We start from the raw sequence: 11,795 nt of genomic DNA on the forward strand, positions 1-11,795 counted from the left end.
TTCCCCACAACACTCTGCTTTACCACTGTTGTTTGGTCATTAGCATATGTTTTGAGCTCAGATAATGGCGGTGGCCGGTAGAAATGATTTCCACTAAGCTTCAATTATTCAATTAACTGGACTGGATAATCACTTTCCATTCTGGGTGTGTGAGAATTCAGATAAGCAAGAGTTTTGGCTGTGAACTGACCCATATTCAATTTAATCTCTCCCACTCCCTCCGCAGTGCAAGCACGCCGACTGCTACGCCCTGATAGCGGCGCCACTTTCTAGAAAACATCCCGTCATGTGTTCTCTTGTCTCGGAGCTCATCATCACAGAAGGCAAGATGTGTCAATAAACGTATCAAACGCACATCAAAGCCGCCGCGCATGAAAAATAAATGGCCGCGGTTGCGCAAGTTTTCCCCAGATGTAACTTCACAGTTTGGTGCACGAGAATAATAATAATAAATTTAAAAAAAAAATACAATATGATATGTAATCACCATGTACTCCATATGAACCCACTGAACAGTGAAGCAATTTGAATCACTTCAGAGCAATTTGGGAGCGCTCCCTCGGGATGGCCCTGAGGCAGTATATCACCGCAGTGCGGGGGATTCCCTCAGCGAGCTCCTAGCCCCCCCTCCCCACTTCCACCGCTATAGAACGGTAAAAATAGCACTGTCCCTTATTGAGAGCAAACAGTGGGAGGTGATTGAATTGGGTATTTTCCTCTTAATGGCAGTGACAGCTTGGATATATAGGATAATTTCCTCTCTGTCTGATATTTTATGATGTATTGCCCCATAACAAGTACGGAGGAGACTCTGCGCACACTTGTCTCTGCACAATCTGCTCTTCTTCAGCAAATTCTTTCTTTGAAATTGATAGATTCCTCAATGGAACATGTTGTTTTAGATATTTACCATCTTAACCTTGGCCGGTATTGCTTTTTCTTTGTCCTAAATGAGCTCCCAAAAGCAAACCACCGCACTCACAACCAGAATATGAGCCAGAAAACTATATGTAAAAATGTGTGAAAAAGAGGATGTGCACACTTGGATCAATGTAAGTCTCTTTAATAAACACCTGTGTTGCACCTCTCCTGCTCAAATGTGAGATTCAAAAGCACAGTGTGTAGTACCAAATGAGGTCCCAAAAGTGTGTCATATGCTTAATTAATGCAGTTGGAGAAGGCAGTAAAAGTCAAGGGTGAAGTGGAGTTTCACGTGCCACATAACCCCGATTTGAAAAGGTAAAAACACTAGATAATGAATCTGCAGGAAGCACAATAAAAAGTCTTTCCATATGAGGAACCACTAGTTCAAACAGCTCCTTAGCTTAAGTAGAGGTCAGACAGTCTGCTTCTCTCCACGGCACTTAAGAACTTAAACTGAAAATGAAAGCACTGACTTCAAATTGTATGCCACTTCTTAATTTGTGTTGATAGGTCAAGTAAAAGTAGACTCATTATAAATAATTTACGCTTCACTTTTTTCTGAATATTGCCGTCATGCTGGTGTGCAGGAGAAACGGTGAAAAGCAAAACTCTAGCAAAAGGGGATCGCTAACCGGCTTCAAATGCTCGAAAAAACACATCCAATCGACCAATGAGGAAACGATGTGTCAATGGTTGTTAAGGAAGAGGGAAAAGTTGTGGGAGTGAGGCTATATTCAGTCTATGGAGTGACTGCAGCTGAAGAGAGAGAAGCCAGAGATTTGGGACGTTTAAATATTATTACTGGTTGATAGTTTTGTAAATAGTTGTACAAAAATGCCTGATGAATTTCCTGCATTTTAATGGAAACAGTTATAAATAGCTTTGTTGTTTGCTAAATACGTACAAAAGCTTTTGAAATTTACACTTGAGATTTGCATTCAAAGTTGTAAAAATGATTCGTCTAACATGTTTGTGGCTTTTTCCTACTCGGATTTTATGGTTTTAGTCTGGTTTTAGGTCCTATGTGTTAAAAGTTTGTTTAAATGGAAAAGTAATTGTAAAATGACACAGGTGAGGTTGTGCTGAAAAGAATGACACCAAAAAAACTAATGTAAACCTATATTTAAGATTAAATATAAAGGTTAAAGCAAAAGTGGTCAAAAACGGCCAGTTACACTCTGGACTCCAGAGGGTTAAGTAGCTTCTTCACAAGGTAATGTTAGACCAAACTGGTCCAGGGACTTCGGGAGGGTAAAGCTTAATGTAAAGTCCCCAAAATTTCTTCTACAGCAACCAGGTTTGACAGAGAACCAATAAAGGCTGTATTTCATTCTTGGCCAATCTTTTCAGAGAGTGATTGTCGCCAGTGCAAGGACCCTAAAACCTCAGCTCTCGGTTGCTAAGTATGTCCTCCAACAGTTCTAAAAACTACAATAAAAAAAAACTCAGAAAGTTTGCTTACTGAGGCTTTTTTTTTCCAGCATGCAACTCAAACACTTCTGAATCCCGACGCGTTCGTCAGCCATAACCCTACCCCTCGGTCCAAAGCGTTAGCAGCATAAGCGCAGCATGTCGCTCAGCATGTGTTAGCAGTAGATGATGGCAGTTTAGCACTGGCGCGGCTCTCGGACAGCTGGCTGAACTGCACAGCTGCCAGACAGTTTTCACAACTTAACCACGAACAACTGTTAGAGGAGGCAGGCGAGTCGAGGGCACTTTTCTCTCCAGCGTACGGCCGCCTAAGAATCTGCGCAACCCATATCTCACATATCATATGTTTAATATTATTACTTTTGTTTTATTTATGTATTTTACTGTGTGGATTGCCAGGCTGTGGGTGCTATATCCATTACAGTAAGACGACTTCAGACCTTTGCATTGTAAATCCAGTTTACCTGCTACAACATAACAGCTGCTTGAGTGGCACTGAGAACAGAAATGAGGGCGGTCCCTGACAGTTTTACATTCCCCAGGCCAATACTTAAAGGTAGAGCCGTTAACACTGCACAAAGGGTCTGCAGCGTTGGAATCAGTAGACCGGGCATCCCCTCACAGTCATTCTTTCAAACCAGGAAGTGCCCGCTCCACTCATTCTGAACCTCAGTGATCATCACTTCATCGTTCAGCGCGCTCTCTCCTGAGGCCAATTACATTCCATCAGACAGGAAGCCGGATGCTGGATAAAAGACATGGGGGTATATTAAGCCACACTCGGAGCAACAGAGAAAAGATATGCTATTTTTTTTTTTTTTTTTACATAGCTGGAAGACCTATATAAGATAATTAGGGTGACATAGTTAGTGCATAGACAACATCTTATTCCAAGATGTATTTTATGCAGGGGGGCGTGCGGTACGGGCGATTACTGCACAATCCGCCTCGGACCGGGTTGCTCATTTGAAACTTAATTAACCTTAACAGCTGTCATTCAGGCGAGACCCATCGTCGAGATGAAGCCCAGGGAATCAGAGAACACGGCAAATCGAAAACAGACGCGTCGGTGTTATCTTCCGGGAGCCACGGCACGAACCTAAACAACAAAACTGGGCCGCAGGAGCATTTGGAGAAACAGAGACGGAGAGCGATGGATATTTTCACCTCTCCATAATGACAGTTTTTTTTTCTTTTTTTTTTGACACCCACACACAGCCGTGGGTGTATGGATGACTAGCTCATTCAACCTGTTACTTCAGCCGCACTCACAGTGCGGACCTTGACTGTTTTCTTGTATGCGGGCCTTACTTTTTGTGAGGTGCAGATAACTGGACAGGAGGAAGGGATTGAGAGCTCTTACCTAGCTACTTTGGTGGTACAGTTAGTTTGAAACCATGAGGTAAACACTGCGCTCATTGAAGCCCTAAAAGTAAAACTTCTATGCAGTGATTAACTAAGAAGTGATCCTTTCTCAAGCATGCAACTGGTTCCCCAGTAAGCTCTGCTTCAACAAACACGCAGCCTCTTCCCGCCTTGCTCTGATCTCGTCCTAGTATGTGTTCCTCATCAGCCGAGTCGCCCTGGCAAACCGCAAACAAACCTCGGAGGTAATTATCGCGCCTTCCTCAGACGCTTTCGCATCTGCTCTTGCAAAGGACTTGAGCTCGGCAAAGGCGCCGGGAGAAGCAGGGGCCGACTTCGCCGACCTGCCCTGCCAGGTGGACCAGCCAGATGCCTCCTCGTTCACGTCGGCCGCCTCACGTCCTCGAGGGCTGTTTCGATCAGCTTCCGCCTCCTCCTCCTCCTCCTCTCTTCTCGCCCGACTCCTTCTCTCTAGTTTCCTTACATCTTTGATCCCTCGCTCTGTCTGCTCTTTTCGGTTTCGCTCGGGCCGCTCAATAAATCTTTAGCTCTTCTTCTCTCCGCTCGCCTTTAGTTCTCGGGTCTCTTGATGCGTCGGCTGCCCGCGTGCTCTCGCCCAGTCATATTCCCAGGGCTCATAACGCTGCAGGAGAGGCGCCTCGGACTCAAGTAAATAAAATAAACCCAGAGCGAGATGCTATTGTGTTCGGTACCAAACGCAGGTCCACTTTGAACATGTTCTCCAGGATTGACATCGAGTACGGTAAGCTCCTATCAGCCCTCCAATTGAAATCTCTCAAAATATTTGTGGTGGTCATAATGTTGTGGCCGATCTGTGTATATTCTTAACTCCCAGTCCCAGTAATTTGTAGACAGTCCCGAATGTAGTTCCCCTTCACTTTAGTGGATCATTTATCTCAAGATGTTAGCCTATTACACGGATCGATCTGTCCTCTCTCTGATTCAGATCTGCACTTCCACATGTATCCAGGTGCCTTCATTATCTTGGTAGAACATTATACTGCCTCACTCCAGCAAACCTTAACTCTTACAGCCGAAGCCAGACAATTTGCACAGATCTATCTGCAGCGCGGTTAACCTCCAGCGGTTCGTGACCTTAACTTCTGTGCAAACTTCTGTTCTGTCCTGGTTTTCTGCAAATGGTGAGATGATCTCAGACCCAACACGCCCACATCCAAGCTGCATGAAGGAGACATTTGCTCTCAATTTGCCAAAACCTTAGGTACTTTTTCATGTTTGCGCTGCATTATCCTGCATTCCCTTCCGGTCTTTTTATAGGTGAGAACGTCACAAACCTGAAATTCTGCACTATTGTTTCCCCTCATTCATCTGCAAATCGGTGCTCCTCGTGAAACATGCTGAGTGGGGATCCTCGTTTGCATAGCAAGCAGCACTTGTCTCGATAAGCCCCCAAGTTTTAAGACTAGTTTCCTCAGTGGCGCCCACGGCTCGTTCCACGAGGTAGAATTAATAGCTGAAGTTATTAAAATTAGTGCAGAATGAAGCTTTTAAGAACTTGGAAGTGGTCTTTTTTTAACACTAAAAAAGGAAGAGCAGCATTTATGTGGGCCATCCTGCTTGGTGTTGATCAATGGTCAGTGCAAGAGCATTCGTTATCCATTTCCCTCAAGAGCATCAGTTTCCCCTGTGGAGGCCACAGAGGGCCCCGGCACTTGATGAATGTGATCCGCGAAATGTCAAACGCTGAAAATAACAAACAGCTTGACCGGTCTTGTTTTGGCTTCAACACTGGATAACAGCCAGGGATTGTTCATTTAACAAGCGTGTGCGGTCCCTCGGTGGAACGGTGGCGATGAGACGTGAACCCAATTAATTATCAGTTCAAGTGTGATCTCAGCCGTCTGACTGCCTGGGTGATCAGCCGCCTTCATCTGCTCTGTGGAGAGCGGCCATCTTGGTGGCTAATGCTAACAACGCCGCCATTAGCGAAGCTTTTAGGGCGAATCACGAAGGCAAACCAGTCTCTCCTTATGTCCATCTCCATAATGATAGAGCCACGTCTCAAGATCGAGATTGGCTTAATACTGGAAAAATCGAAGCTGTGGAGGCAACTGGCATATCGTGATTTACCTGTCCCTTTTTTTATTATTATTATTCGCTCTGCGACATGCTGCATGTAGCGTCTAACCAAGAGAGGGCCTCGTCGAGATTGCAAATCTCCCGAGACTCCCCCACCAAAAAGGCAGCCACTCAAGGATTATGAAGTCAGGGACGGAATAAAGAAGTCAATTAAAATTTACTTTGATTGCATTTGTGAAAGGTGGAGGAGGAGGAGTGGGGGAGGCAGCGCTCTGCCGCGCACAGTGGAAACGGTGGTGCCTTTATGTCCCAGCCAACAATGGACACCTTTCCAGCTTGTGAGATGCACTTTTGCCACCTTAATTTTTCAGAAGGCCTCATGCAAATATAAGATTGTTCTGCTCTTATGGCATAAATACCAAAACCAAGAATCAGGGCGCAACATTTCACACAAAACAGGTTAAATTTGCTATATTACCAAAGCAGTCCCTCTCTTAAACTGAAATAATTAATGACTGATGGACATGCCCGCTATCGTTATGTCTGTTGCACTGATGGGAGTCAGTTTTACAGTGCAATAAAAACACGCTTCCAAATTAATTACATACTTTGAGTGCATCTTAAATCTATTTTAATTAAACGTCTCGCATTTGTAATAAACCGGTGATTATGGCTAGACCTCCTGCACTCAGACTTGGCGAAGCAGTGCGGCAGCTGGCTATTGCTTCTGTGAACCTACATGTTGAGGTGTTTGTAGATGAGCGACCGAGAGCTACGTTTATAATTTAATAACTAACAGCCTTATAGAACCACCGAACAGTGGTTGCCGTGTTTTCCTCTGTAACAGTGAGCTACAACGCTCTGTCAGGGCTTTGTTGTTGCTCTACTCACCTGTCTCTGACATTTGGCTTTGGACTGCATGTGGTGCGCCACCATCTGCTCTACCTTCAACTCCTCTGCTCGTCGCCGGCTCCTTTAACCCGGCGATCATTGGCGTAAAGTGAATATCTTTTGTGTTACGACGAAGTCAAATGAGTAGAAATAAGTCAAATGACGAACGTCCAACGAATCTCAGATAAGATAAGACAAAATGTGGGTCATGGTCACAGCTGAGGACAACCAGCTTCACAGTTCATTACAAAATAAATAAGTGTGACAAACTAAACAGACGTTTAACACCATACCAAAACCAGACCCAGATCTTTCTGCGTCTTAACCTAATTTTGGACCCTGTTCTAATTCATTGAGCCTGGACCTCCTTTGCACCGTTGCACTCGTGGGAATAAGTATAACCACCCTCTGGATGAGCTGTATTTGTCGTTTACACAAAGAGCTTCTGGGAAAATGGTTCATTTGAGAGCAGAGCGCCAGAGCACTGGGCTGGAGGGTCAATTGTCAAAGCCGTCACCTGGTAAAGTAATCATTGAGTCATTAGTATTGATCAGCACCAAGAACACACTACTCCCCTCTAGGTAAATAAGTTCTCTAATAGTCTACGGAGCAGCTTTCATTGTTTTTAATAGACCCGACCACCACTGTGTGAAATAGCGTCAGCCATATGGACGTTAAAAGAGGTTAAAATGCTGCATCCCCGACTGACCTGCATTCGCCCGTATTGTTGTAAAATGGGCTCGGCGGCCATCATCTCTAATAAAAGTCATCATGACTGCACCTGCTCAGGCAGTGGCCTGTGAAACACGTCTGAGCAGAGGTACTGGACTGAAATCAGGCAACGGGCAGTCGCGAGAGGAACAGATCCATACAGATTACAAGCAACGCCCATGGCACTGGAGTCTTCCAATCTCTATTATAGATACTGATACGCAGCCGGGGGGCGGCATGGCGGTGCAACTCGTCTCAATTTGGGTCATCCTGAGCTGATATTTTAAGATTCAATAGCCCGGAGTTACACCGTGCGGTTACACGGTGTCAACATAAGGGAAGCGAAAACAGAAAAAAAAAAAGGAAAAAATAAAGACCCGGCTCATGAATTAGCAGATCTAATAAGAGTTCAGTGATAGCTGTCTGCTCAGAGGGCCTCCCGGGAGGACACGGTTAACTCTGGCGCTGGAGGTTAACAAGCAAAGCAAAACGAGGAGAGAGCGCCAGTTTCTTCTGGCTGTCGGTTTCAAAGGAGCTCTCAGCTACTTATGTGAATTCGTTTAGTGTTAACGCTGCACATGATTTGTATCTGGACTGTATTGATTGCTAGAAGAAGAAAAAAGAAAAAACATGGCTGCAGCTATCCACTTCCTTGAAACAGTGCTACTGTCTGTTGAGGCTTGTGTGTGTGTGTGGAAGGTGCTGGCAGCATGTGAGACAAAGATGTTTTGCTGCTTACAGGAAACCAAACCCATCCATCTGACCATCACCTAATGGTCCGAGAAGGAGGTAAAAAAAAAAAAAGCAAGTGAGTGAGCAAAGGAAGTCATATTGCATGAGGGCCAGTGTGTCAGCAGAGACAGGGGAAGGGCTGCATGCATTATGCGGTTGAGTTAACACCAGAAACAAGGCTTATGGGATGTACATGCACTCACCATGTTGACTTCTGACACCATGTCTATGCTCGCCACGTCTATGCTCATGCCGACGGCAACGGGGGCACCTGGAGGAGGTTAAAACAGCCTGTTATGCATGGAGGGGAGTGGGGGGCCCGCAACCTCTGCACCTGACCACAACACCGTGAATGGCGCCAAAAATAAAACTGGGGATTAAACGGCGGAGACTGCGGCGCATACCTCCGAAGTCCGGCCTCAGTCGGATGTCGTACCCCTTCAGTAGTTTGTCCACCGTCTCCTTCACAAAAGACATGTTGCCCGGCTCGTTGACGCTGGAATGACAGGAGACAGACAAGAGAGAGCGTAACCCATCGGCCCCCTGTCCCAGTTAGCCCGCGCAATAACCTTCACAGACGATGACAAAAAAAGCACTCACCTTTTTGCGCAACACACAATCGAACCGACAACCAGCGCGGAAAAAACGCGGAATTGGCGAACCCTCTGCAAGGGAAACATCACCCCTCTCCTGTTGTTGTTTAATTAATATTTTTATTGTTGCTTACAAGCACAACAAGAGTCCCCCCTCCTCTCAAATCAACAAGACGGCTCCGGACGCTCTTCACATCCACAGTAAATCCATTGATTGACCGAAAAAAAGAAGAAAGTGGATTGACGCGCAAAAGTCAGCAGCTCGCCGTGGACGGAGTCAGATTTGAAATGCGGGCTGACATCGCCCTCTTGGCATAAATATTGTCTCCGCTTTTCTTTGGCCGTCTCTGACTGCGCGAGGGGCTCTTACATTCAGGAGCTGAAGCGCATATTGATGAGGAGGGCGCATACATGGGGATGCTGCTGCTGCTGCTGCTGGTGGCAGTGAAGGCACTCAGCTTGTTCAAACGAGAGAGACGAAGCCCAGCACTTAATACACTGTAAAAAATTAAACATAAATAAAACACAACCCACCAGTAGCTGCAGTGTGCTCTTTGAAAACAATGCTTTATTTTAGATTATTTTTTAAAGCAAAATGAGAGTGCCTTTCACTTTGAACAGATACTGAATGATGTAATTAATTTAAAGCAGCAGGCTCGCATATGCCTTTAAATGAGTTTGTTTTTAAAAATGAGCGTCACTTTAATTTGAACAGAAACGCAAAAATAATATGCAGATTGCAGACTTTGACATCAAGGTTTTCTCTGCTTGGCAAGTGTCGAAAATGTCTTTAAACAATTATTTTGTGATTAATATTTTATATAAATACATTTTTTCTGTGCAAAAGGTCTGTGTCCCTTTAACTTGAAAACTTAAGAAATTAACGAAAATAAATCAAAAAATAAACCCATGTACGGTCCAAATTAAACCCTCTGCGAATGGCTTTCATTTTTGTATTTTCACTTGAATAAACCCAATCAATGCCCCCAACCAAAAACACTACATCAAACTCCCTTCTTTGACTGACATTTTTTACAGTGCGCTCCACACCATCTGCGCCAATCCCCTTCCCCTGCGTTTCCTATAAAAATGGCGGGACCCGAACAATATCGAGCAGGGAGCAGGTCGCATTTATCAGCCCTATTTAATCGATGCGCGTGATTGATTGGCCCGGTAATTGTCTATAAATGCCCCGTGTCCCGATCTGTAACGTGGGTCTTTTTAACAAATTATTCAGCTTGGAAAATATTGGAGTCAAAGAAGGGGGTCGGTGCATAATTGGGAGTGCGTGTGCGCAGTTGGGGGAGCCTCGTTAACCGAGAGTGACGTGTCGTGCGCGCGCTGTTGTGACATTTCCTACCTGGTGTCGTAGATGGCGAACAACTTCTTGTTTCCATCAACAGCGTTCCTGAAAGACAAGGGGGCGACCACACCGTTAAATGGGCAATGTTTTAACCAATGAAAACGCTGCTGCAGCCATTGACATAAACACGTTTAGTCTTCATGTGTACCATTTTTATGAAAGATTTGTTTTTTCTTTCACATTTGACGGACTCTGATTGTGTTCATGCATTGATCTGTGTGGTTTGTGCAGCTCCTGTTTCTGGACACTTTCGTAGCCCGCAGCGAAGCGCGAGTCTAAAACAGTAGGACGCCCGCGGGGCACATATTGAAAGGGAGTCGATTTCCTCTAGGAGACCCCCCTCCCAACCCATATCTTCTTATCCATGCACACACACACTCCTCTCTATATTTCCCACCCTCCCCTTCTCTCCTCTTCCCTCACGCTTTTCCAACCGGTCATAGTTTCAGCAGGAGCTGTCCGCACCAGGCGTGGTGCTGAAATCAGGCTCCCGAGGGGCAGGCCGGTGTTTCCCCCACATTCCCCGGCCCCCAGCTCCGACTGGCAACATTCACATCCTCCGTACGGATTAAAGAAAGTGGAGGGAGAATAAATACCACGCGCTAATTATCGTCTGACGAAACGTGGAGCTCGGCTACCCTCTTATGGCAACCGTCAGGATCATAACGACTCACCTAATAGGAAGAGAAGTCGAACATGAATATAGAAAGGGAGCGTGAATAGAAACCTCCTCTCCATGTTTAACGATAAGAATCGCTACTTTATCTTTTTTTTTAGTCAGCCTCAGCGGTTAGTCTAATGGCTGGGTTCCATTAAACGTCCCAAGAGGCCCCGACAGTGAAGGAATATGCACAGGATCGCCAGCGGTACTAATTGGAATAAAACTATCATTAACATATCTGTGACGTCGCTCCTGAAAGTCAAAACGCGAATATACACAGCGTGTCTATCAGAACCAGCAGAGGAACAGTTTCTACAGAGAAACTGAGATAATCCCATCAGTTAATCAGTTTGATGTATGCACGGTAAAGGTTAAGCCACTCATTGTTTACTTTCAGCTGCGATGCTCAATATTGAGCTCCAAGTAAAGAATAAACAGCTTTTTTTCTAGCTGGACTACTTGTTAGCTATAAGCTGGAAAACAACTAAAGCAGTTCACAGAAGCAGCAGATACATGCTAAATAATTAATTAGGAGCCATACTGATAATTTAAAAAGGCTGGAATATAGCTAGACTTTTGTTAATATTTACCTGAAAGTAAATAATACTAATAAAGGCTGGGTAATTAGGCGCTACACAACGCACTGGAATAATGGCTTAAATATCCCAACTATGCAGCTCAATTATGTTATTATTATTCAGTAGAAGGTGGTTTCTGTGAAAGTTGGGCTAAATGTTGTGACTTCGAAAGCCAATCGCTGCTGTTGAACTGTGGACCTGATTTTGGAAACATCGGCTGCATTGCGCGCCTCCTCCTCGCAGTCCACCAATGGGGAGCACCTATTTTAAGATTTATTAGCGTCTGTTGCAGCAGCTCGGTCCCTCGCACCGGCTGTAGAGCGGCATCGCAGAATAGACGGGAGGGAGTGGGAGGGGGAGGAGGGGGGGTCCAGTCTCCTGTGAGGCTGCCGGACAAGACCGGAGAGGCTGCCGGTGTGACGCCACTGCCGCTGCAACACCTCTGGAGGCGATGCAAGAGACGCGGTGCAGCACGGGCGCCAGAG

At 45.4% G+C, this 11,795-nt stretch overlaps 1 protein-coding gene across 4 annotated transcripts in view; it reads right to left on the bottom strand.

Moving 5' to 3' along the window:
* The window catches only part of LOC125000766 (gamma-aminobutyric acid receptor subunit beta-3-like), a 53,820-nt gene that overhangs the window by 25,019 nt on the left and 17,006 nt on the right, over window positions 1–11,795 (bottom strand). For 2 of the 4 annotated variants that reach the window (XM_047576425.1, XM_047576426.1), the window contains exons 2-4: window positions 10,069–10,116; window positions 8,520–8,611; window positions 8,319–8,386 (exon numbers count right to left, since the gene is read on the bottom strand). In XM_047576425.1, coding sequence (XP_047432381.1) covers window positions 8,319–8,386; window positions 8,520–8,611; window positions 10,069–10,116 — 208 coding nt within the window. Of the gene's footprint in view, window positions 1–8,318; window positions 8,387–8,519; window positions 8,612–8,715; window positions 9,223–10,068; window positions 10,117–11,795 lie in introns of those variants that run through there. The other 2 variants (XM_047576427.1, XM_047576428.1) reach the window with 2 other exon arrangements.

The sequence above is a fragment of the Mugil cephalus genome, chromosome 23, assembly GCF_022458985.1.
Source record: "Mugil cephalus isolate CIBA_MC_2020 chromosome 23, CIBA_Mcephalus_1.1, whole genome shotgun sequence".
Classification (NCBI taxonomy): domain Eukaryota; kingdom Metazoa; phylum Chordata; class Actinopteri; order Mugiliformes; family Mugilidae; genus Mugil; species Mugil cephalus.